The sequence below is a fragment of the Falco peregrinus genome, chromosome W (assembly GCF_023634155.1).
Source record: "Falco peregrinus isolate bFalPer1 chromosome W, bFalPer1.pri, whole genome shotgun sequence".
Classification (NCBI taxonomy): domain Eukaryota; kingdom Metazoa; phylum Chordata; class Aves; order Falconiformes; family Falconidae; genus Falco; species Falco peregrinus.
In genome coordinates, this window is record NC_073743.1 from 29196209 (window position 1) to 29221663 (window position 25455).

Sequence of the window (25455 nt, forward strand, 5' to 3'; positions counted from 1 at the left end):
TGCTAGCTACTCATGATTTCTTTGTCATTCATGTGCCAGGAAATGGTTTCCATGATTACTTGCTCCATCACCTTCCCAGTGATTGAGGCGAAGCTGACCAGCCTGTAGTTCCCCAGGTCTTCTTTCCTGAAGACAGAAGTGATACTTGCGGCAAATGAAGAGACGGGACGCAGCTTTATGCAAGCAAATGTCAATTTATTGTACAGAAGCACGAGTTTATATACACTTTCAGAAGCTGCGCGTTTTAAACAGATTGGTTCTTGAAGCTAAGCATTGCATACTAGGCAATCCCTGATTGGTGGTTAACTACCAGCAATTAACAGCAAGGTGTTGCCTTTCCTTGGCACCATCCATCTCCCACTCCCCTGTGCTCTGTAAACATGTCTCATCATGTTAATTGTTGTCCAGACAAGCTCGAGCACATTCCCCTCAGCTAACTGATTGCCATGCATGGTCCTAGTTTCCAGCCCGCTCCTGCATCTCCCCCTTCCTGTTGCACAAAAAGAACCTTTGAAACCGAACGAGTAAAACCAAGGTATAAGTAATAGAACAAATAAAAAAACAACTGAGACATATTATCAATGTCAAAATAACCCACTGTCTCTGTTCTGTACAATTTTACAATTTCCCGTTTTTGTACAGCTAGTACCAGGTTTACCATGTTCTGCAGGGCCCTTGCAAACATGACAGCAACCAAGGTAATAGCAAACAAACAATACTGCCAATTGAGTGAATGGATGCCAAAAAGGCTGAAATTTTCTCAGATTTTGATAACATGTTGCTGCAATGGGGCGCCTAAAATCCACGCAGCACATACCATCAAAATCCTCACAGCCATGTCTTTGAACCAACAAAAAAGGCAGTGGCAATTTTGACTCACATTCTTAACTGCCTACCAAACAAGGTGATTTAACTCTTTAATGCTTTCCATTCTGTTACTCCGGATAAGAGAAGAACCACTGCAATACGTTCCCATCATAGCCTCCTACTACATTAGCATCTACAGAAAGACAATTATCGACATTCAAAGTGTAAACAATATCAGCTTCTTTTGGATTAACATTATACATAGGTGGAAGGGCACACCAAACAAGAACTGGTTCAGTCAAAAAGTTCGAAACATAGCATGCCTTCTCTGAACATACCTCTGGGGTCATTCCCTTCATTCCCTCTCTTTTTTATGCAAAGAGTATCACTTTACCATAACAGAGAAGCCCCTATTTACATCTCTGAGCCCGGACACAAACCGCAGCTGTATGCTCCACCAGGCTCAGGGCAGAAATCGTTCATGTAGTTACATAGCTATATATCACTACAAGCATGCAGACACCTATTAAACACTAGATAACCGTGTTTATCTTTCCTATTCTCCTTCACAATACCCAGCTGTTCTCTCACCTCTTGTTAGGTCAAATATTCTCCAGTTTCCTCTCCTATCTCTCTCTTCAGACATTCTTTATCCTCTTTTTTGCTTGTTAATTGTGATGAGGCAAAGGGGGTGTGTAGCTGGGTGACCATGACCTGATTTATGTTACAATCAACTAAACACTGAATACAGGAAAAAAAAAGCATGGGAGACATAAGGCAAACATCAATAAGGTGGTTATTAAAGATAATTATAATAAATCCTGTAATACTTTTGAGTCATGGCCCAAAGTTTCCCAGCCGTGAGAAGAGACCAAAGGCATCCCGCCCCTGGCTCTGTTGCAGATCTTTGTTTTAAGGCTTTTAAGTTTTGTATACTTTTGTAAATTAATTCACAGTGGTCACTCAGATTCACGTAACACATCCTATCAAAGTCTTCACACTTGTGTCCCTGTGCTAATAATAAAAATCAATAGCAACTCGGTTCTGTAGCAACATATGATGGACAGAATCAACATCTGTTAATAAGCCAGAAAAAAATATAGTATTTGTAGTATTACTTTGTTTAGCAAGCTAGCAGCCTAATTTACTAAGCAAGTTAAGAGCGTGTACTATTCTTACAGAAGAGATTAGAGAAGCAAAAATGTGTTATGCTGCATTCCAGAACTCAGCCTGAGAATTACAGTCTGCTGTGAGTTCTGCGTTACAATCATTTGACACATGTTGGGGTTGCGATTGTGAAAGTTGCCCGTTTACAATTTTCATTGGCATTATCACAGCTAGTTGTTTTAAAAGCAACCCTTGAGCTTCCTGATGTTCGACTAGTTGCAAAATATTCTGAAGCCAATCAATCAAGTTAGTATTAAAGTTAGTGACTCTCTAGGACCCTGCAAGACTGTGGCAAGACTCCCGCATCCTGACTGCCTTAATAGCCATCTCATTCATTTGCAAACAGTTGTCCCTGGGATACCTTGCCTGAGTCACAGAATCGGCACAGTTAATTGCTCCAGCTAACTGCTCATAGTTAACAGCAATTCCCCGATTAAGGTTTTCAGTCAAGGCCACTACACATAGCTCACAAAAATCAAATAACCACATCATATACTGTATCAGTTAGTACCATACAAAGCAATGACTTCCAGTCATGCAGTGTGAGTGTGTAAGGCTCTGCCATCACTTCAAGAAGGGACATAGCAAATGTATTATGAATCCTCCCTTCCCGCACTGCTTTGCTTAACCCTTTAACAGCCTCGTATTGCACAGGCTGCCACTCTGCAGGTTGATTTGTCTGACAAAATACTGAACATGCCCTAGCGACTCCCAAAACCCATCACTTAAGTGTTTCCCACTTGCATTCCTGCCACCAATCCCTCAGACCCCCTTTCACCCTCCCCCAAAATACAATCAATGCATCCGGAGAGATGAGGGGGTGGGGGAAAGGTCTAGCTCCTTTTCCAGATCTATAGGACCTGGATCAAAAGGTTTATCAGTGTCAATAAAATCATTGTCCGAGTTGTCCTGTTCCCATGCTTGCTCCTGTGTTGTGAGGGTCGCTGCAATCAGTGACAGAAGCTTTGGGAGCAGAGGAGGTGTGGATGGAATCGCCATCACTGACGGTGTCTTGAGAAGAGTCGCGCTGTCGGTGGAATTTACAGCTTCCTCTGGTTTAGCACCGTTAGTAGAATTAGTCCACACTTGGCAAAGAGGAGTCAGAATTTGCCACCAAGATGTTAAATGCGTTCCCGACACGGAGTTCCCCTCCGCGGCAGCATCATACAATTGGCTGCTGTATGTACACACTTTCATTCTTTCAAAGTCTCTAAAGTTTCTTGGCTGCTCACCTGTCTCGATGCATACAGGTGTTATCCTCGGGGTTTAGGTAGTCCGCCTGGTCCAGACAGCAAGACGATCGTTCAGCCAAGACATCTCCTCCGGAACGCAGCCCTCTTCCACGAGCTGTCTTTTTTATCGACCAGTTCCGTCCTTATTCTTCCAAGGCTTCGGAACACCACCATAGGGGTCACCATTTGAGGAGACTGAGGCACGGACTCCCTGATCTGACTAGAAGACCCTTTATGAGTCCATATACGTCTCTTTCTGGGGACGAAGCCTGATTCCCCATTACGGATTTCCCACAGCTCACCTCTCAACTCCGGAGGGATTTCAGGCCGGCTCCTGCTTCCTTTCAGCAGATCATTCAAAGTTCTGTGGGATTCGCTGCATGTCGCTCAGATAGGCGATTCGAGAGCCCTTCACGTCAGATCCTTAAACGGATCACGTCGGGGTCACCAATTTGCGGCAAATGAAGAGACGGGACGCAGCTTGATGCAAGCAAATGTCAATTTATTGTACAGAAGCACAAGTTTTTATACACTTTCAGAAGCTGCGCGTTTTAAACAGATTGGTTCTTGAAGCTAAGCATTGCATACTAGGCAATCCCCGATTGGTGGTTAACTACCAGCAATTAACAGCAAGGTGTTACCTTTCCTTGGCGCCATCCGTCTCCCACTCCCCTGTGCTCTGTAAACAAGTCTCATCATGTTAATTGTTGTCTAGACAAGCTCGAGCACATTCCCCTCAGCTAACTGATTGCCATGCATGGTCCTAGTTTCCAGCCCGCTCCTGCATCTCCCCCTTCCTGTTGCACAAAAAGAACCTTTGAAACCGAACGAGTAAAACCAAGGTATAAGTAATAGAACAAATAAAAAAACAACTGAGACATATTATCAATGTCAAAATAACCCACTGTCTCTGTTCTGTACAATTTTACAATTTCCCGTTTTTGTACAGCTAGTACCAGGTTTACCATGTTCTGCAGGGCCCTTGCAAACATGACAGCAACCAAGGTAATAGCAAACAAACAATACTGCCAATTGAGTGAATGGATGCCAAAAAGGCTGAAATTTTCTCAGCCCGCTCCTGCAGATACTTGCTTCCCTCCAATGTTGCGATTGAGTTACAGCGGTCAGGAAGTAGCACAACACAAGTAAAATAGTAAGCAGCAAAAAGCTTTACCATTGGTCCATGCTGTTTCCCCATCCTCCAGAGGCCAGACCACACTACTCCTTATCTCTGCTTCATCCAGGTTTTTGTCCTACATGCCTCAGAGCTATTTAACCACTTTGCTGTAGGATCACAGCTGCACGTCCTTCAAAGCAAGGCCACAGCTGCATATTATCAATGTCAAGCAACCCACTGTCTTCATTCCTCTACAATCCCCCCCCCCCCTTTTTTTTTCCAAAAGGTTACTTCTGCATTACAAACATTTGACATGTGGTGGGGTTGCAATTGCGAAAGGTTTATAATGCCCACTTGCAATCTTCATTGGCAATTAAACGCAGCAAAGCAGTGCACCTTTATTTGTTTCTCCAGGTTTATATACCCTTTTCCCAGCTTCTCTGATTGGTTATCCTTACAGCTAGCATGCTCAGCAACAACTATTGATTGGCATTGATTGGCTAAGATGTGTGGGTTTCATGTTCTCTGCCAGCAGCTGACGTATCACCCCACATCCTGCTCTAATTTGCTTCATATCCTATTTTCTCTCTCTCTTCCTTCTTGTCTCCAAGTTCACTCAGTCAAGGTTGCGGCTCGCTCTCTTTGAAGACACAGCTCTATCCCATCGTTAAAGCCTGAGCCACCAGCAGCCCAGTCTAAACCCTCATATCCCGCTTTTTGTTTTTCAACCAAAAAGGCAGTGTTTATCATGTCGCAGGGCCTTTTTCAAACAAGAAAACAAACACTGTATCATGAGCAAGATGACACAGATTACAAACAGTCCCATGAGTCACAACTCAATCCTGTGAGGCAAGACCCTAACCCCAAGTGACTTAACTGATCATCTAGAAACCCACGACTCTCCTGTAATTCCTGTGTTGCTTCCATTATTTCCTTGATATATCTGTGAATTGATTTTGAATTTGTTTTTTAAATCCATGCAACACATACCATCAAAATCTTGACAGCCATGACCATGTGCTAGCAATAAATTATTATTGTTTAATATAATGTTCTGTGAAGATGCTACCAAACTTAATTTGCCTATGGTATATGGTCCTCCCACTTTCCTGCTGGGTAGCCCTGGCCAAGCCCCATCTCCACAAATTAGAAATAAACTTTTCAGTAATTGCCTAGGCAGGGCCACATCTGGAGCGGGTTGTGTACAATTACACGCTACAGATGCACACCAGTTTGATTCATTTCTCCTCAAAGGATTGTCAGGTGTGGAGTTAAACACACAGGATTCCACCCCTAAAGTCCCTAGAATATCAAGTTCTTGGGGTTCCAGAGGACTGACAAACTATCATCCCAGACATCCCACCACTGGGCACAATCTGTCATATTTTTACACTTGTTCTATCCCAATGTTGACAATTTCTCCATTACCCACTGACTCTCTGACCCGTTTGAGGGACCCCCCTTCCCACACTGCTTTTCTTAACTCTTTAACAGCCTCGTATTGCACAGGCTGCCACTCTGGAGGTTGATTTGGCCAATAAAATACTGGTCATGCCATTGCAGCTCCCAAATCTCCTCACTTAAGTGCTTCCCACTTGCATTCTTGCCACTGATCCCCCAGACCCCCTTTCACCCTCCCCAAAAATACAATCAAGTCATCGAGTGGGGGAGAGGGAAAGGTCTAGTTCCTTTTCTGGATCTATAGGACCTAGATCAAAAGGTTTATCAGTATCAATGGAATCATTGTCAGAGTTGCCTATTTCTGCACTTGGTCCTGTGTGACATCCACAAAATGAACCTCCTTCAAGCTGCTGTCCCCCATGGATTCTTCCAAGGTCTCCTTAATGGAGGATACAATCAAATACATACACAGCTCCCATAGGAAGCCAAAAATCCCTTCACCTATAGCAGGTAGAGCTATGGAGCGATGAATGTATGTTTCAGCTAGTTGTAAACTTTTCTTCACTCTTTTTCTTAACAAGAACACACACTTCTTTGCTTCACCTTTCCTCCACCTGGGACCAACAGCATTAATGATGTTCTTGCATGGGAGTTTCCCAGGACCTGTGATAACCACGCACCCAGGCTGCAAACTCCTATTCTTCCTCACCAGCTCGCCACACTTTTGTGGCAGTTCTGGACTGGCCACTTTTAACAGTGCCTCAGCAAGGCCACCGATGTGTTTTAAATCCTCATTAGATGCATTTACCACAACATCAACAGGATAAGTGCACGTCAGCTTTATAAACAGCTATTACAATTCCATCTATGGTCATTTTGCTATAGGTCTTGCCTGTATTACTATTTTCTTACTGTTTTTCCAGCCTGATTAGATACTTAAAGTCTTGTTTCACACTAGCAGCAAAAAAGGGTTCTCACTCTTTGAAATATGACATGGCTCCTGGCTCTCTAATTACCACACAATTATAATGCAGGCCAGACAGAATTTGCTCAATTAAGGTGACTCCCTTCAGCACTCCTCAGCCCACTCAAAGGCATAACTCTGTTTTTTCTATGTGCTAAAGTCAACTTTCACACCTTTATTCTGTAGATCACACCAAACATTGGTCTTTTTCCTTAAAGAAGATTATGACCACCATGGGCTTTCCTCCAATGACCTTTTGTACTTGTGTGTTTTCATCTACAAAGTTACAAGGCTCTTCAAAGGCTTTTGCTATTGCTCAAGAACACATGCGAATCCGTAACAATTTGTCCCCAACAGCTCACCTCTCCCAGCATCTGTTACGTGATCTGGATCACAGGCTCTCCCTGCCTGTCTCAGCTACATTGGGCATCACTGTCACCACTCATTACCTGCAGTCTCATATAAACTTCAAGTGTCAAAATCAGCTTGCCTCACACGGGGTACCAATTCTTGTGATTGAGTTACAGCAGTCAGGAAATAACACAACACAAGAAAAATAGTAAGCAGCAAAAAGCTTTACCATTGGTCAAACTCTACTATCTATACTGTTTCTCTATCCTCCAGAGGCCAGACCACACTACTCCTTATCTCTGCTTCATCCAGGTTTTCATACTATATGCCTGGGAGCTATTTAACCACTTTGCTGTAGGATCACAGCTGCACATCCTCAAAGCAAGGCCACAGCTGCATATTATCAATGTCAATCAACCCACTGTCTTTGTTCCCCTACACTCCAATCCTTGAGCACATCTCCTAATCACCTTGATCATTCAAAGATTATTGATTGGCTTCACAATGACATCAGACAGTTCCCTCAGCACTCATGGGTGCATCCTATCAGGGCCCATTAGGATAAGGTCTTTGTAATACTATACTAACTTTGTAAATGAAGCTTCTGTGATGCTTGTACTTAATTAAGCCTTCTAGGAGGCTTAGTGTAATTAATTCTTTTTAAGATTTGCTTAAAACTTTTAAAAACTAAATCTATTTTATATCAGCATATATTTTCAATAAGATATTACTTTCAGTGTTACAATTTCTAGTACTGTTTCACTATTTCATCTGTATTTTGACTATTTTGTGAATATATTAGATGGTATTTTTTCAGTTGAGTCTTATTTTGAAAGTTGAAGTCATGTAAGGTTTCAGAAAGGAAAGTTAGGGGATCAGTCTGGCCAAGGAAGAGGAGTTTGCTGCAATATTTTGTATAGACAGAAAAGGTGATGTTCTGAAAGCTGATGCAGATGATCCTGCAGTGATTGAGACAGGATATGAAGGAGATACTGGTTTAGAGAGAAAAGGATAGATGATGAAAATGCTGAGAAAAGGTCAGGAATTTTAAAGGAATTGAACGTGTAGGATAAGGAAGAGGAAGAATAAAAATGTGAATCTAGTATACCACTAGCAAATGTGATGAAGAATGTGGGTCAGATAGGTGTTTTTCCACTGTAGGAAAAGAAAGGGTTATCAGGCATTATAACAATGTCTTTGATGAAGAATTTGCTCTGAAAAATTAATTGTATATATTATATATTTGCTTAAATTTGAAATTTGAATTTATGTACACATGCTTTAGGAGTAGACTAAAATAAATTTTAAATAATTTATTTTTTTAAATCCTTTCCTGTAGTTATGGGGGGAATAATTTCTCAATGTCTAAACTATTTTCTGGTAAAATGAATCTTTTCGTTGCATACTGACAATATAACTGGCTTTCGTGAAAGTCTGATATGGTACTTCAAATGAAAAAAAAAAAAAGTCCTTAATGAAAAACTAAGACTCCCTTCTGAGTTTAGTGGTAGTGGTTTCACAGGTGTTTTCAAGCAATGCAGCAATTGTCATTTTTAGCACCTTGAATGGTGAAGGGAGAAACCTATACATGTGCAAGTAAAATGTAGCAACAGTAAGGCCAAATGTGAGGAGCATAATTAAATGCCATTTAACATCCTGCAGAATTTTTCTTAGTCTTATGTTTCCTCAAATATTTTCTACTCATGTATCATTCCTGTTTTAACATGCACTCTTAAACATGAGGTAGCAAGCTTTACAAGGATTTAAAATTCATCTCACTGACCTTATGGTTTAGGTCATGTAATACAGAAGAACTGAAAGAGTAAAATTAAAAACAAGTGTCTAATCAATTTTAGAAGGTGTATCCATTCATCAAAAGTTACACAAAAATCCTCCTATTCAGCAGAGACTATGACCATAGCATTCAGAAATAACTGTATCATTAAACTGGACATACACACTTTTGCTAATCAAAATTAGAGCTTAATGCAGAATGAGATTTAACACATAAAAACAGTCACGAACTCATATCAGTCATTTACCTAAATATCAACATTACAGCATATGCTGCTTTTCAAAAGTATTAGGTTTTTTTTATCTGAGAACAGAAAGGTTTTGCATATCCAACTCTTTTTTTTTTTTTCTTTTTTTTTTTTTTTTTAGGCGCTGTACTTTATTATATATTTTTTTTTATTTTAAATGGGATTTATAAATCCTTACTTATTTTACCCTGGTATTTTTCTCTTAACCTTATTAGTACTTTTAATGCAAACACTTTTTTATCTAAAATCAAAATGCTGTACATAGTTTTATCTTGCCTTAATGATAAGGGATGTATTTTTTGAATTTGGGAAATTATAGTTCAGGAACACTGTTAAGGAATGACAGGCCAATGTAAATTTCTGTAACGGTTCACATGGAAAATCAGCAAACTGCTGATTTTTCTATTTAACCATCAAAAAGAGTACATCTCATTACTGCTGACTGACAGAAACATCTGGTTTTCTGTCACGCTTGAACAGTCTATTCAAAGTAATGTGGGTTTTTTTCAGAATTAAAGGTTTTCATATAATTTTTTCCTTAGGTGTGGTTTAACCCCAGATGGCAACTAAACACCACACAGCCGCTCACACGACCACCCCCTGGTGGGATGGGGGAGAGAACTGCAAGGGCAAAAGCGAGAAAACGCGTGGATCGAGATAAAACCGTTTATTAATTTAAAAAACAATGTTAATAATGATAATAATAATATGTAAGGAAAAGAGGAAAAAAAAACCAAAGAGAGAAAAATAATACCCAAGAAAGATAAGTGACGCAAATTAAAACAATTGCTTACCACCAATCGATTGATGCCTAGTCAGTCCCCGAGCATCAGCCTCCCTGCCAACCTTCCCCCTAGTTTTGTTGCTGAAACTGGTTTCAGCTGGGATAGAGTTAATTTTCTTCTCAGTAGCTAGTGCAGTGCTGTGTTTTGGATTTGGTGTGAGAGTAATGTTGATAACATACTGATGATTTTTAGTTGTTGCTGGGTAATGTTTATACTAAGTCAAGGACTTTTCAGTTTCTCAGGCCCTGCCAGCCAGAGGGCTGGAGGGGCACTAGAAATTGGTAGGGGACAATGCCAGGACAGGTGACCCAAACTAGCCAAAGGGATATTATATACCATAGGACATCATGCTCAGTATATAAACTGGAGGGAGTGGGCCAGGGCCTGCTGATTGCTGTTCAGGGACTGACTGGGCGTCAGTCAGCAGGTGGTGAGCAATTGTATTGTGCATCACTTGGTTTTTTCCTCCTTCCCTTTGGATTTTATTCCTCTCCCCTTCTCCCTCCTTTTCATTAGAATTGTTGTTATTATTATTGTTCTTTTGTTTTTTCCCCTCATATTTTATTTTAATCATTAAATTGTTCTTATCCCAATCCTTGAGTTTTACCTTTTTCCTGATTTTTCCTCCCCATCCCACTGGGGTATGGGAGGAGTGAGTGAGCTACTTACTTGTGGGCTGAGGTTAAACCATAACAATGTCATATGGTATGGAATATCCCTTTGGTCAGTTGGGGTCAGCTGTCTGGGTTGTGTTCCCTCCCAACTTCTTGTGCACCCCCAGCCTACTCACTGGCAGGGCAATGTGAGAAGCAGAAAAAGTGTTGATGCTGTGTAAGCACTGCTCAGCAATAACTAAAATACCCCTGTGTTATCAAAACTGTTTTCAGCACAGATCCAAAATATAGCCCCATACAAGCTACTATGAAGAAATTTAACTATATTCCAGCCAAAACCATTACATTAATAATGAAGTTCAGAATCTCATTTCAAAGTATATGAATTAATAGTGGAAAAGGAGGAATAGGAATTTTATAGAATGTAGTGAGGATGATGAAGGTGTTCAAACTAGAATGTCCTTAAAGAGCTCACTTAGATGATACATCACATGCATGAGAACCAGACTCTTCTGGGATTACACTGAATTTTTTTAGGACCTACTCTGACAGGTCAAAGGTTCACACCCTGTTAACAGCACATGTAAGTTGTAATTTAGTGGCTTATATTATATATAGTTAAATTGGAGTTAAAAAAAAAAACCAAACCACATAAAAGAAGCATATAGATGACCAAAAGAAGTTTTCTTCCTTACTAAATACAGTTCCTAAGCTTGGTGTGAAGCATATAGTTCTTATTCTTGTGCTTTCCAGATTGTTCTGTCTTTGGCATTGAAAGTACCCATACGCTCAAGGGAATGCATCTCCAATGTTAGTACTCCACATAGCGTATTACAGACATGCAGCACAAAATTACATTTTGTGTTATTTAGTAATTGTGAGAACAGGGATGTCCCGTGACTGAGAGTATTGTTTAGAAACCATTAGATGCACTAAAGCACTAGTCATTCTTTTTATAAGGTAAACTATCCTATATTTCTGGTGTTCTTGTTTACAGGTACAGCAAGTACAGACTGTGCAACAGGTACAGCATGTCTACCCAGCCCAAGTTCAGTATGTGGAGGGAAGTGACACAGTCTACACAAATGGAACAATGTAAGTTGGTTATTGATCAAAATTAGAATGATTACTAAAATAAGAAGTTAAATGCACATTCTTTTAAAGACATCATATGGACTACTGTATTTTAAGTAGCAAAGAAAAATGTTTAAACAAAAACTTTATTTTTTGTCTTATTAAATCATTATTTGGGCAAAGCCAAGTTGAATTCACACCACTTGAATTAATCTAAAATGAATTCAGGTAATTGTTACAGTTGAACATAGTGTGAAGCATTTTGTTGTTTGGGGAAAAAACTTAAGTTTATGGACAAGTTTTAAGTTATGCTGATAGGAAGGATTATCTAAATTTGTTATAATATGATCATCTGTGTAATAAAGAAGTCTTTGTGTGGGCCTCCTGTTCTTCTGGTTGAAATTCTACTGGCAATTGCTGAGGCAGCTGCAGTCATTACTTACAGAAAACAATTATGTAACTTCTTTACTGTTTAGTGTAATGGATACATATTTAATTTCTTTCCAAAGGAAGGAAGGGAGAGGAATGAGAATATGTCTTTTTGCTTGTCTCTTAGAATATTCTGTTTCACGTGCTTTGTTTACCTTGGTTTGTATCGTTCTCTGTGGAATACTGTTCATGGCACTGGAAAGCCAACCTTCAAGGCTTTTTGCAAAATTTGCTGATTTTCTTTGCTCTTATCTAATCAATCTTCTGTCTTAAATGGGTCTGTTAAGATGTGCTTATTATTAACAATGACCAATGTGCCAATGTGTCCTTGTTTAAGATACTGTAAAAACTGAAAGTCGCTCATAACATTGTTAAACTGTAATCAGAGACTGAAAATTTCTATGTAGGATGCCTTATCAGGCTAACTTGTTTTTGAAAAATGTCGGCCAAAGACACTGAACTGTTGAGACAGAAGAAAATATATTTCTTCATCCACCCTTGTGTAAGCTTTTCTTTTAAACGCTCTAGTACTTCTACTCTTTCAATTATGGACATGAAACCAAGCAGTGATGTTGGGAGCGTGTGGTTTATTGCCGCTCATGAAATTTTGCCTGAGTTTATAGCTCAAATATATTAAGCAGAGGATTATGTTTGTTTTACCCTATTTATATGTTAAATGCTCCAAAGACCAATGGATGTGCTCCAAGTGGTCCTAAATGGGGCATCTCTTTGCAGCTGTTGCTTCTGCTATTAATTATGTCAACTCTGGGTTCTAGTGCCTAATCTATGAACAAAAAGTCTATTCTATTCCATATACAGGGCTAGGATATAAGGTTGAAGGAAGCTATCCTATTAAAGCATTGAAAGGAGCAAGTACTAAACCTGCGGTGGGAATGGAAAATGTTCTATGACTATTAACATGGATAATCTTTCATTCTCCTTTTATAGCCATGTGCTAGCCTGATTCCAACAGAACCCTCAAGCCCTCCCAGAATTCATTTACACGTGAAAACAGCAACTAGGGCCAGTCAGTGAGGAGGAAAGGAAAACATGAGTTGGCTGGTTAACTATGATCCAGTAAGCAGGAAAGGGTTCTGGTCTTAGATAAAGAGCTCATGAAAGTGACTGGAAAGGCAAGAGCCAAGTACCAGTGGGTGGAAAGAAGAAAGTATGGTGGCAGACATACAAATCTAACAAAGAGCCAAAATGCGTGGTTGCCTGGGAAAAAGAACTTTAAAAACCAAACCAAAATAAAAACACTGACCAGAAAAGTTGCCTCCGTACAGGAGATGATGCCTATATGATTTTCCTGATATAACTGCTAATGATTTCATTTATAGATAGTACCTTAAAAGGAGATGGAAGGAGGAGCTGGCTGACACAACATAACTTGTAGTGCTATTTCATCCATCTGTAAACTGTATTTTAGTATAGTTGATAATTTATCATAGAAAAATTTAGGTTGTAAGGTACCTCCGGAGGTGATCTAGTCTAACCCTCTGCTCAAAGCAGGTCTAATTAGATCAGGTTGCTCAAGGACTTGTCCCATCAAGTCGTGTACACCTCCAAGGATAGAGGTTCCACACCCTTTCTGTTCCTGTATTTGACCACCCTCATGGAAAAAAAGTGTTTTCCTAATACCTAACCAGAACTTCCCATATTACAACTTGCATTCATTTCTTCCTGTCCTATTGTTGTGCACCTCTGAGAAGCGTCTGGCTCTGTCTTCTCTGTATCCTCCCATCAGGTAGTTGTAGAGAGCAAAAAGGTATCCCCTGAACCTTATCTTCTCCAAGCCGAACAGGCCTAGTTCTCTCAGCCTCTCCTCATATGTTATGTTCTCCAGCCCCCTGAACATCTTTGTGGTCCTCTGCTGGACTTGTTCCAGTCTGTCCACATCTCTCTTGTACCAGGGAGCCCAAAACTGGACACAGGACTCCAGATACAGTCTCACCTGTGCTAAACAGAGGGTAAGGATCACTTCCCTCAGCCTGCTGGCTACACTCTTGGTAACACAGCCCAGGATGCATTTGTCCACTTTTCTGCAAGGACCAGTGGATGGAAAGAAGAAAGCACAGTGACAGACACACAAATCTAACAGTCAAAATGCTGCTGGCTTATATTCAGCTTGCTTTCCACCAGGATCCTCAGGTTCTTCTCTGCAAAGTTGCTCTGTAGAGAGTCAGCCCCCCCCCAGTCTATATTGCTGCATGGGATTATTCCTTCCCAGATGCAAGATATGGCATTTGTCCATGTTAAACTTCATGAGGATCCCATCAGTCCGTTTCTCTGGCCTTTCCAGGTCCCTCTGACCTCCAGCATATAGAGCACACACACACCCCCTCCCATTTGGTGTCATCTGCAAACTTGCTGAGAATGCATTCTGTCCCATCATCCAAGTCACTAATGAAGACCTTAAACAGCATTGGTCCCAGTACTGATCCCTGAGAGACCCCGCTAGTTACTGGCCCACAGCTGGACTTTGCACCACAGATGACAACTCCTTGAGCCCAGCAGTCTAGGCAATTTTTCCACCCACCTTATTGTTCACTTATTCAGCCCCTATCTCAAAAGTTTGGTGATACAGAGATTATGGGAGACTGTGTGAAAGGCCTTTCTTCAGTCAAGGTATACAACATCCACTGCCTCTCCTTGTCCACAGTGCCAGTCACCTTGTCATAGAAAGCAATGAGTTTAGTCAGGCATGATTTGCCCTTAGTAAATCCCTGTTGGCTGCTCCCAATCACCTTCTTGTCCTTCATGTATTTACAAATAGCTTTCAGGAGGATTTGTTCCATAACCTTTCTGGGGACTGAGGTGAGGCTGACTGGCCTGTAGGTCCCGGTATCCTCCTAGTTGTCCTTGAAGAAGCGTGTGATATGACTTTTTCCCAGTCATCGTGAACTTCCCCCAGTTGCTGCGACCTTTTGAGGATGATAGAGAGTTGCCTTGCAATGACATCAGTCAGCTCCTTCAGCACCCTTGGATGCATCCCACCTGGTCCCATGGGCTTGTGTGCATCTAGAAGGCTTAAGTGCTCCTTAACTGCATCTTCCTAGCTACAGGAGACCGATTTCCAGCAAGCTCTAGCAGTTTTAACAGGTTCTGTCAGGTGTTCTTGATTAAAGAGGGCATTGAGCTTTTGTTCCAGCTGACTCCTGATTAGGTACAGTCAAGCACCCTTTCAGCAAATACTAGGAGTGGCCTATATAAGCGCCAGCCTAGAGCATAATGAACAGTCAGCAGTTTGTTACAGGAAATGGTCTCCAGCAGCTGTTAGGGCAACTGTCCCTGGAGCGTCAGAGGCCTTGGTCTAGGTGAAGCTCCAGAAAGAGGATACAGTTCTGTAGGTCTCGGGCTGTAGGATGTGCCTGGGGTTTTGCTGATGCTGGGGCAGTAGAAGATAGTCTTATAGCCTGCAGGTGGTGTGTGCTTGTTAAGGATCTGTGTTGCCATGTAAAGGAGTTACGGGAGGAGGTCAGCAGACTGTATAGCATCAGAGATGATAAGAAAGAGATTGACCAGTTCTCCTCTGAAATCCTGTAGCTTCAAGAGCCCAAACCCCCAACTGTACTGAAGGGGCAGGAGAGTTTGTGCTTATTGGGTTGGGAAGTGGAGACTCCCGTGATGGTGGAGGGTGGAAGCTTGTGACCTCTGGCATCGGGAGGAAGGCTCCCCCTCCACCTGAAGATTTGCAACTACAAAATAGAATTAGTGCCCTCATAGCAGATGAGGAGCTGGGAGGTCTGTCAAACAAAACATCGATGCTGGGTGAACCTGAGTCATGAAGTAGTGAGTAACTTACTACTGAGGGGCATGGAGACTCCCACGTGCTGAACTGACCAATTGTTTAGGGAGGTGGGCTTGGATGTGGGACATGGTTGAAATCCTGCTAAGGCTTCTCTGGCCCTCAGGTTATTCATCTCTGCTGCTCTTCCATGTAGGCACCAATGATACTGCCAAGGGGAAACCTACCTGGAAAGTGTCAAGTGTGGCTATATGACTGGGGGAAATGGACAAGGACAGGGGGGGCTCGTTAATGTTCTTCTTGATCTTACTGGTGAGGGGAAAGAGCTTGAGGATGAGTGGATGGATCCTGCAGGTCAACAATTGGGGGTGTGACTGGTGCTGGCAGCAAGGTTTTCAGTTTTTACAGAATCACAGAATGGTTGAGGTTGGAAGGGACTTCTGGAGGTCATCTTGTCCAACCCCCTGCTCAAGCAGAGCCACCTAGAGCCAGTTTCCCAGGAATATGTCCAGATGGCTTTTGAATATCTCTATGGAGGGAGACTCCACAATCTCTCTGGGCAACCTGCTCCAGTGCTCAGTTACCCTCATAGTAAAAGAGCCTTATGGCCAGATGGAACCTCCTGTATTTCTTTTTGTGCCCATTGCCTCTTGTCCTGTCACTAGGTACCAATGAAAAGAGCCTGACTCCATCTTCTAGGCACCTTCCCTTCAGGTATTTATATACATTGAGAAGATTCCCACCCCAAGCTTTCTCTTCCTTAGGCTAAAGAGTCCTAGCTCTCTCAGCCTTTCTTCATAGGAGACGTGCTCCATTCCCTTAATCATCTTCATGTCCCATCATTGGACTCTTTTCAGTATGTCGATGTCTCTCTTGTACCGGGGAGCCCAGAAGTGGACACAGGACTCCAGGTACACAGTACTCAACTGGTGCTGAATAAAGGGGAAGGATCACCTACCTGGACCTACTGGTAATAATTTGCCTAATGCATCCCAGGATACCGTTAGCCCTCTTTGTGGCAAGGGCACATTGCTGTCTCATGTTCAACCTGGTGTCCACCAGGACCCCCAGGTCCTTTTCTGCAAAGCTGCTTTCCAGATGGGTGGCCCCCCTGGCATGTACCAGTGCATGGGGTTGTTCCTCCCCAAGGGCAGGACTTGGCACTTCCCCTTGTTGAACTGCATGAGGTTCCTCTCAGCCCATTTCTCCATCTTGTCAAGGTCCCTCTGGATGGCAGCACAGCCCTGCGATGTATCAGCCTCTATTCCCAGTTCTGTGTCATCAGCCAACTTGCTGAGGGTACGCTCTGCCCCATCATCCAGATCACTAATGAAGACATTGAACAGTACTGGACCCAGTATTGATCACTGGGGTACACTGCTATTTACTGTCCTCCAACTAGACTTTCTGCCACTATGACCATGGGATCCTCTTTGAGGATGGAGGACTGCTAGGGAGAGACCGAATCCACATGACCAAGTGGGGCACAAACAGCTTTGCCAACCTGGCAAGGAGAGCTTTACACTAGGAATGATGTGGAAGGGATGACCAACAGTCAAGTGAGGAAGTCATAGATAGTCACTGGATGGGCAAGCAAAGGATGTGGGGTAAGCAAGAGGGACCTCATAATCAACAAAACAGGGTTGAAAGTGGACCACTTCAAGCATATGCACATAACTAAGGAAGTGTCAGGAGATCAGCATTATGGGAAAGCTTTCATGCCCTTTTGGGGAAATTGGTACGACTGGATGCCTCTCCAAAGTGCCTGCACACTTATGCATGCAACATGGGGGAAAATAGGAGGAATTAGATGTCTCTGATCACTTGCAGGGCTCTGACCTCAGGGATCACAGAGATATTGTGGAATGGCTCATACAAGTTGATGCTGCAATGGATGGATGCAGAATCTTTAGGGAAAACAAGCCAAGAAAGTGCTCTATATGAAAGAGGATCTGGAATGCATGGAGATTTGTCTAGGGATGGATGATAAGCCAGTTGAGAGCTTAAGGGTCTGGATTAGATGACATACCAGCGTGGGTGATGATGTGGGTATCTGATACAGACTGCCTGATCGGGAGGAAGTAGATGAAGTCTTGTGGTGGGTTGACCGTGGCTGGCTGCCAGGTGCCCGCCAAGCTGCTCTATCACTTCTCAACAGAATGGGGGAGAAAAATGTGATGAAAAGCTCATGGGTCGAGATAAGGATAGGGACATCATTCAGCATTTATTGTCACAGGCAAAACAGACTTGGCTTGGGGGAGATTAGTTTATTGCCAATTAAACAGAGTAGGATAATGAGGAATAGGAACAAATCTAAAAACACCATCTCCCCACCCCTCCCTTTTTCCCAGGCGCAACTTTGCTCCCAACTCTTCTACCTCCTCCCTCTGAGAGGTGCATGGGGATGGGGAATGGGGGTTGCGGTCAGTTCATAATGTTTTGTCTCTGCCTTCTCCTTCTTCCTCATGCTCTTTCCCCTGCTCCAGTGTGGGGTCCCTCCCACGGGAGACAGTCCTTCATGACCTTCATGCTTCACCATGGTCTTCACCACGGGCTGCAGGGGAATCTCTGCTCTGGCACCTGGAGCACCTCCTCCCCCTCTTTCTTCACTGACCTTGGTGTCTGCAGAGTTGTTTCTCTCACGTATTCTCACTCCTTTCTCCCAGCTGCTGTTGTGCAGCAGACTTTACCCTTTCTTAAATATGTTATCACAGAGGTGCTACCACTGTCTCTGATTGGCTCAGACTTTGGCCAGCAGTGGGTCCATCTTGGAGCCAGCTGAAACTGGCTCCTTCTGACATGGGGACAGTTTCTGGTGTCCTCTCATAGAAGCTGTCCCTGCACCCCCCACCTCTACCAATACCTTGCCATGTAAAACCAATACAGGTTGTCTTCAGGCAACTGGAATAAGCCTCATGTTCGCAGGCTCTGGTTCTCATGAGAGACTTGAACAACCCCAATATCTGCTAGAGGGACAACAAAGCGGGGCACAAGCAACCCAGGAGGACAGTTAAGCAATGCAACTGGTTGTCCAGAGAAGTTTGTGTAGTTTCCATCCTTAGATCTTTTCAAGACCTGAGTGGGTAAATCCCTGAGCAAACTGGTCTGAATTCAGCATTGACCATGCTTTGAGGAGGAGGTTGGACTAGAGACCTCCTGAGGTTCCTTCCAAGCTGAATTATTCTTTGATTCTATATTATGTAACAATTATTTAGTTTCTGATTTAACAAACAGAACTGGCCACTTCACCTAAGACCCTTTAAAAAAACCTTATGATCAGCAGTGAAAATTCTTTTTGGCATTCCTACAGGTACATCAGTAATTGCAGCAATTGTTTCCTATCTCCTGAAAGCTTCCATCATTAATTTTCCACCTTCAGTTTTTGCCTGAGTGCTTTTGCTTTTAAAGAGCGAAGACCTGCAGGAAATGGCAATTATTGTAATACTGTGGTTTCCTCAAGTAAGCTCAAAGTACCCCAAACCATTGCCAACATGCTGTTTATTTTAGTTCCGAAGAACAAAATGCAATGTGCAGTGTTCAAAGACAGTATCAATAAGCAATATATAAGAATGTGTTTAACTAACAGAAGGTAGGATTGCTCTTACTGCTGTGAAATCTTGGTGGTGAAGAACGAGTGCTGCTACAGTAATGAAGAAGAAAAAACTAGAAAAGGGAGATCATATTATCTTTAAATGAGTCGTGTGTCGTCGTCCCGTCTGTCCGTCCCCCCCCATCTAAGAAGAAACAGTGCAAGTAAAGACTGGATTTTGTTTATGAGGCAAAACACCATGTTTTGTAGAGTAAGAATGAATGGTTAATGGAAGTCACCTAATGTGAGAAATGCTCTTTTTCAACTTGAGTAATTGATTAATTCTGTAATTAGGAGCTTCCGCTAGCAAAGTTAGCCAATTTACTTATAAAGAAAGAAATATTTTATTTTTCACAGCATCCTTTTCTTCAAATTTGTAGTGATAACTAGTTTATGTAACTGCCCCCAAATGTGGATGCTCATCTGAAATTTAATTTGGATTTATAAAACTTCTTAACTTCTGTATGAGCTCCATGGAACAGGCTTTTTTGTCTTTTTTTTTTTTCCTTTCTTTTTCTTTCTTGAGGTTTCCAGGCAAAGAACAAACACTCTTTTGCACTGTCAATCATCTAACCCACTTATGCTTCTACATAAACATTTTTTGTATGCACTTACTAATTAACTAAGCATTCATTCATGTTAATTTATTACCTTCAGGATAAGAGTCAAAGTATAAGGAATACTGTAAATAATGTGTCAATGATATTTAGTTCTTTAAGGAATTATTATTTTTTTCTGGACAAATGCTATGTAAAACACCTAACATAAGATCTTTTTCACCCCACTGTATTACAGGATGATCTGTTTTAAAAAATATGTGTGGAAAGCAGCAGCTCAGTGTCATCCTGATTTAAAAAAGAAAAAAAAAAAGTCTTTAGCTATGAAGAAAGAGGAATTCTAAGTTCTAAATAAATAGTATTCCCTCTTTCTAGCTAAACACTGTATTATTAGAGAAAAGACAGTGGCTCTGGTCTTTTGCTAGAATCATTAGATAATAATCAATGTTACTCCTGACTCAGGTAAAGAGTGTTTGACTTCTTTTTAAACAAAGAATTTGGGCTTTTTCCTACACAGTAGGTTTTCATCCATTTTGTGGCCACTAAAAGCTTTTCACAAAAATTTCAACTGACCAAATTTTACATAGAGCTTGTTTTTCAAAAAGGTTTTTCCTCACTGTTAATTTCTTTTATGGTAATATTTATTAGGAAGTTATGTGACAGAGTAGGTTTTGAGGATTATTCCTCATCCCCCCAATATTGAAAATCAGGAAAAGAAAAAAAAAAAGATGAAAGTCATAAAAATAGAATTATCAGTTTACATCCTTACTAAATTAAATACATTTTTCCCATTTGTTTGGCTACCTGCTGTTGGTAACTTTCTGATTATCCAGAGAAAAAGAAAACTGCCTATGGTGGGGTATTTCTACAAAGCAGTACTGGCAGATATTTTCCTGAGTTGGTTCTTACAGCATAGCTAACAGAGGCAGCTAACATGCAGCACTTTGCTCAGAAGGGGACCAGAAACTTTGCAGAGAACAGCATCCATGTCCTGAGCAACGGTGTTAATGTGTCACAGGGCACCAACTCCAGCCATCAGAGCAACTATCCCTATAATGTCAGAGGCCTCAATCCAGACCGAACTCCCGAGGGAAGATGCAGCTCTCAGAGTACAATGAGTGCCTGGGGTCTCTCACTAAGGCTGGGGCAGAGGGAGACGGTTTCCTTGCCTGCAGGAGGTGTGCAGTGGTACAGTTGGCAGCTGCCAAGGAGGTGCTGGAAGAGGTCAGCAGACTACGTGATATCAGAGACAGTGAGAAAGAGATCAACTGGATCTTTTTCGAGACCCTGTAGCCTGAGCCCTCAGCTGCATTGAAGGAGGATCAGGTGGCCTGTGCTTATTGGGTTAGGAAATGGTGAAGGCTGGAAGCTTGTGGCTTCTGGCAACAGGAAGAAGGCTCCTGCTCCACCTGCATATCTCCAACTAAAGAACAGGTTCAGTACCCTCACAGCAGATGAGGGTCTGGGAACTCTGTCCAATGAAGCATTCGAGCTAACTAAGTCTGAGCCATGCAGCAGCACCAGAAGGAAGTGGCAAGTGACAATAGTGGGAGATACCATGCTGTAGGGGACGGGGGCCCACATCTGCTGACCTGACCTGATGTGTTGGGAGGTTTACTGCTTGCTGGGGGTTGGAGACGGGATGCTGTGGAGATACTGCCAAGGTTTGTTCATCCCTCAGACTATTGCTACTTGCGAATCTTCACATGGGCACCAACGATACTGCCGGAGGAGACCTGGAGCATATCAAGTGTGACTACGTGCATCTGGAGTCAATGGTCAAGGGCATGGGGGTCCAGGTAGTGTTCTCCTTGATCTTTCCAGTGAGAAGCAAGGGCTTGAGGAGGAACGGAAGGATCCTTTGGGTCAACAGTTGGTTGCCCAGCTGGGGATGACAATTGGTATTTGTATTTTACGACCATGGGGACCCTTCTTTAAGGACTGAAGACTGCTAGAGAGAGATGGGATCCACCTGACCAAGTGGGGCAAAACCATCTTTACCAACAGGCTGGCCAGCTTGGTGAAGAGAACTTTAGACTAGAAATGACAGAGGAGGGAGATGACGACCCACAATCAAGCGAGGGAGTGGTGGAATGGGTTGGCAAGCAAAGGGTGCAGGGTGTTATGGAAAAGAGAGAGCTTGTAATCAGCAAAACAGGGCTGAAGGAGAGACACTCTGCTGGACACAATTCTTACAAACAAGGAAGCTTTTCTTACAATTCTTACAAAGTGGTCGGTGATGTGAAGGTTGGGGGGGCAGCCTGGGCTGCATTGACCATGAGATGGTGGAGTTGAGAATACTGAGAGGAGGGAACAAGGCACATGGCAGGATCACAACTCAAAACTTCAGGAGAGCAGACTTTGGCCTGTGCAGGGACCTGCTTGGAAGAATCCCATGGGAGACAGTCCTGGAGAGCAGAGGGGGTCCAGGAGACCTGTTTGATATTCAAGGATCACCTTCTGAAGCTCAAGAATGGTCCATCACAATGAGCAGGAAATCAAGCAAAGGTGGCAGGTCTTCATGGACAAACAAAGAGCTCCCAACTAAACTGAAACACGAAAAGGAAGCATACAGGAGCTGGGAAAAGGGGCAAGTGACCCAGGAGGAATGCAGGGACACTGTCCAAGTGTGCAGAGATGGGGCTAGGAAAGCCAAAGACCACCTGGAGTTGAAATTGGTGAGGGATGTGAAGGTCAACATTAAGGGTTTCTACAGGTACATCAGCAGCAAAATGAAGACCAGAGAAAATGTGGGCCTGCTGCTGAATCAGGTGGGGGACCTGATGGAATACTGAGGTACTGAATGCCGCCTTCACCTCAATCTTTACTGGTAAGGATTGCCTTCAGGAATCCCAGGCCTCTGAGACCAGAGGGAAAGTCTGCAGCAAGGAAGAATTCTCTTCAATAGAGGAGGACCCAGTTAGGGAAACATTTAAACAAACCGAAGATGCACAAGTTCATGGGACCTGATGGGATGCACCCATCCCATCAGTGCTAAGGGAGCTGGCTGATGTCATTGCGAGGCCACTCTCAATTATCTTTGAACGGTCATGGTGATCAGGGGAGATTCCTGAGGACTCAAAGAAAGCAAATGACACTCTAGTCTTCAAGAAGGGCAAGAAGGAGGATCTGGGGAACTACAGGATGGTCAGCTTCACCTCTATTCCTGGGAAGATGATGGAGAAAATAGTCCTGGAAGCCATTTCCAAAGAAGGTGCTTGGTAGGAATCAGCCTGGATTTAGGAGCGGGAGATCATGCCTGACCAATATGATAAGTCTTCTACAATGAGTCAACTAGCTTGGCGGACAAGGGGAGAGCAGCGGATGCTGTTCATCTTGACTTTAGCAAGGCTTTCGACACTGTCCCCCATAACATCCTCATAGACAAGCTGATAAAGTACAGGTTAGATAAGTGGACAGTGAGGTGGACTGAAAACTGGCTGAACTGCCAGGCCCAGACAGTTGTGATCAGAAGCATAAAGTCTAGATGGAGGCCAGCCTCTAGTGGTGTCCCCTGGGGTTGATCCTTGGGCCAATACTGTTTAACAATTTCATTAATGACCTGGACAATGTGACAGAGTGCACCCCTCAGCAAGTTTGCCAATGATACAGAACTGGGAGGAGCGGTTGATAGACCAGATGGCTGTTGTGCCGTTCAGAGGGACCTCAACAGGCTGGAGAAATGGGCAGACAGGAAACTCATGCAGTCCAACAAAGGGAAATGCCAAGTCCTGCCCCTAAGGAGCAATAACACAACGCACCGGTACAGGCTAGGGGCTGACTGGCTGGAAAGCAGCTTTGCAGAGAAGGACATGGGGGTCCTGGTGGACAACAAACTGAACGTGAGCCAGTAACGTGGCCTTGCAGCAAAGGAGGCCAACGGTATCCTGAGCTGCATTAGGAACAGTGTTGACAGGAGGTCAAGGGAGGTGATTGTTCCCCTCTAGTCTCAGCTCGGAGGCCACACCTGGAGTATTGTGTCCAGTTCTGAGATCCTCAGTACAAGAGATGTGGACATACTGGAGTGAGTCCAGCAAAGGGCCACTATGATGATCTAGAGCATTTGACATAGGAGGAGATGCTGAGAGAGCTGGGATTGTTTAGCCTGGAAAAGAGAAAGTTCAGGAGGGATCTTATCAATATGTCTAAATACCTGATGGGAGGATGTATTGAAGATGGAGCCAAACTCTTCTCAGTGGTGCCCAGTGACAGGACAAGAGGGAATGGGCACAAATTGAAACATAGGAAATTCCGTTTAAACTCTAAGAAAAAAACTTTTTTACTCTAAGGGTGGTCAAACACTGGACCAGGTTGCCCAGAGAGGTTGTGGAGTCCCCATCCTTGAAGATATTCAAAACCTGACTGGACGGTGTTCTGAGCAACTTGCTCTGGTTGATCCCGCTTTGAGCGAGGGTTGGGAGGGGGTTTGGACTAGACAGTCTCCAGAGATCCCTTCCAACCTCAACTACTCTACTATTTTATGGTTCTGTGATTACACTTGAAGTCACCATGACAGGTGTCATTTACAGTATCAAAAGTAGCTTTGCTAGCTACAAGGATAGCTGAGGTTCTATGTCTTAAAATATTAATCCAGCTTTATAAAGTGATTATTGTTTGGTCCACGGAAAGGATATAAAACTTAGTATTTACAAGAATTATACTGAATTGTAAATAGGAAATTTCTTTTTAATATTTAACATGACATACAAAACATACAGTAAATGTTTTAGGAAGGAATTTAAATTACAGGCACCACTTCCAGGAAGATCAACCTGAACTTTGCAACTGATAAGTTGTTAAACCAGGGGCGATCCCAGACACCAAACTGGGAGGGATGTGGGAATTAATAGAACTATGCAAACCAATGAAGGGACTTGCAGGGGGAAGGGGAAGCAGGGAGAAGCCAAGAGGGAGCATAGACAGAAAGGGGGATAAAACAGGCCTGTCACAGGTAAAAAGGGGCCAGTCAGTACGCTTGTCTGGCTGAGCCCTATGCCTGATCACTGCAGTCTGTCCTATTTTCTTACATTTTCTTTTTAAATCATTTCTTAATTATCTCTCTGCTTAATCTCACACTCTGTCCCCTGTGTATGTGTGCTGCAAGGAACAGGTGCCAGCTGCTGGTGAGACCTGTGTGTGTGTGAGTGAAATTCAGTGCCCAGCTGCTGGAGTCAGACTGGGGGGGTGTAGGCACCCTGGGGCCCCTGGTGTCAGCTACGGGAGTGAGTGCAGGTCCTAGCATCAGTAGTTGGAGGGGCCATAGCTCTCTAGATCATCATCATAGAATCATCATATGGTTTGGGTTGGAAGCAACCTTTAAAGGTCCAACCCCCCCTGCCGTGGGCAGGGAAACCTTTCACTAGATCAGGTTGCTCCTAATGCACCCCAGGATGCGGTTTGCTCTCTTGGCTGCCAGGGCACACTCCTGACTCATATTGAGCCTGTTGTCAACCAGCACCCCCAGATCCCTTTCCGCAGGGCTGCTCTCCAGCCACTCCTCTCCCAATTTATACTCGTGCCCGGCATTACTCCATCTTAGGTGCAGAATCTGGCATTTGGACTTGTTAAATTTCATCCC

General features: G+C 43.0%; 1 protein-coding gene across 3 annotated transcripts in view; it reads left to right on the top strand.

Moving 5' to 3' along the window:
- LOC129783029 (transcription factor RFX3-like) overlaps positions 1 to 25455 on the top strand; it is a 192447-nt gene that overhangs the window by 85125 nt on the left and 81867 nt on the right. For all 3 annotated transcript variants that reach the window (XM_055792685.1, XM_055792686.1, XM_055792687.1), the window contains exon 3: positions 11478 to 11575. In XM_055792685.1, the coding sequence (XP_055648660.1) occupies positions 11478 to 11575 (98 nt within the window). The remainder of the gene's footprint in view (positions 1 to 11477; positions 11576 to 25455) is intronic.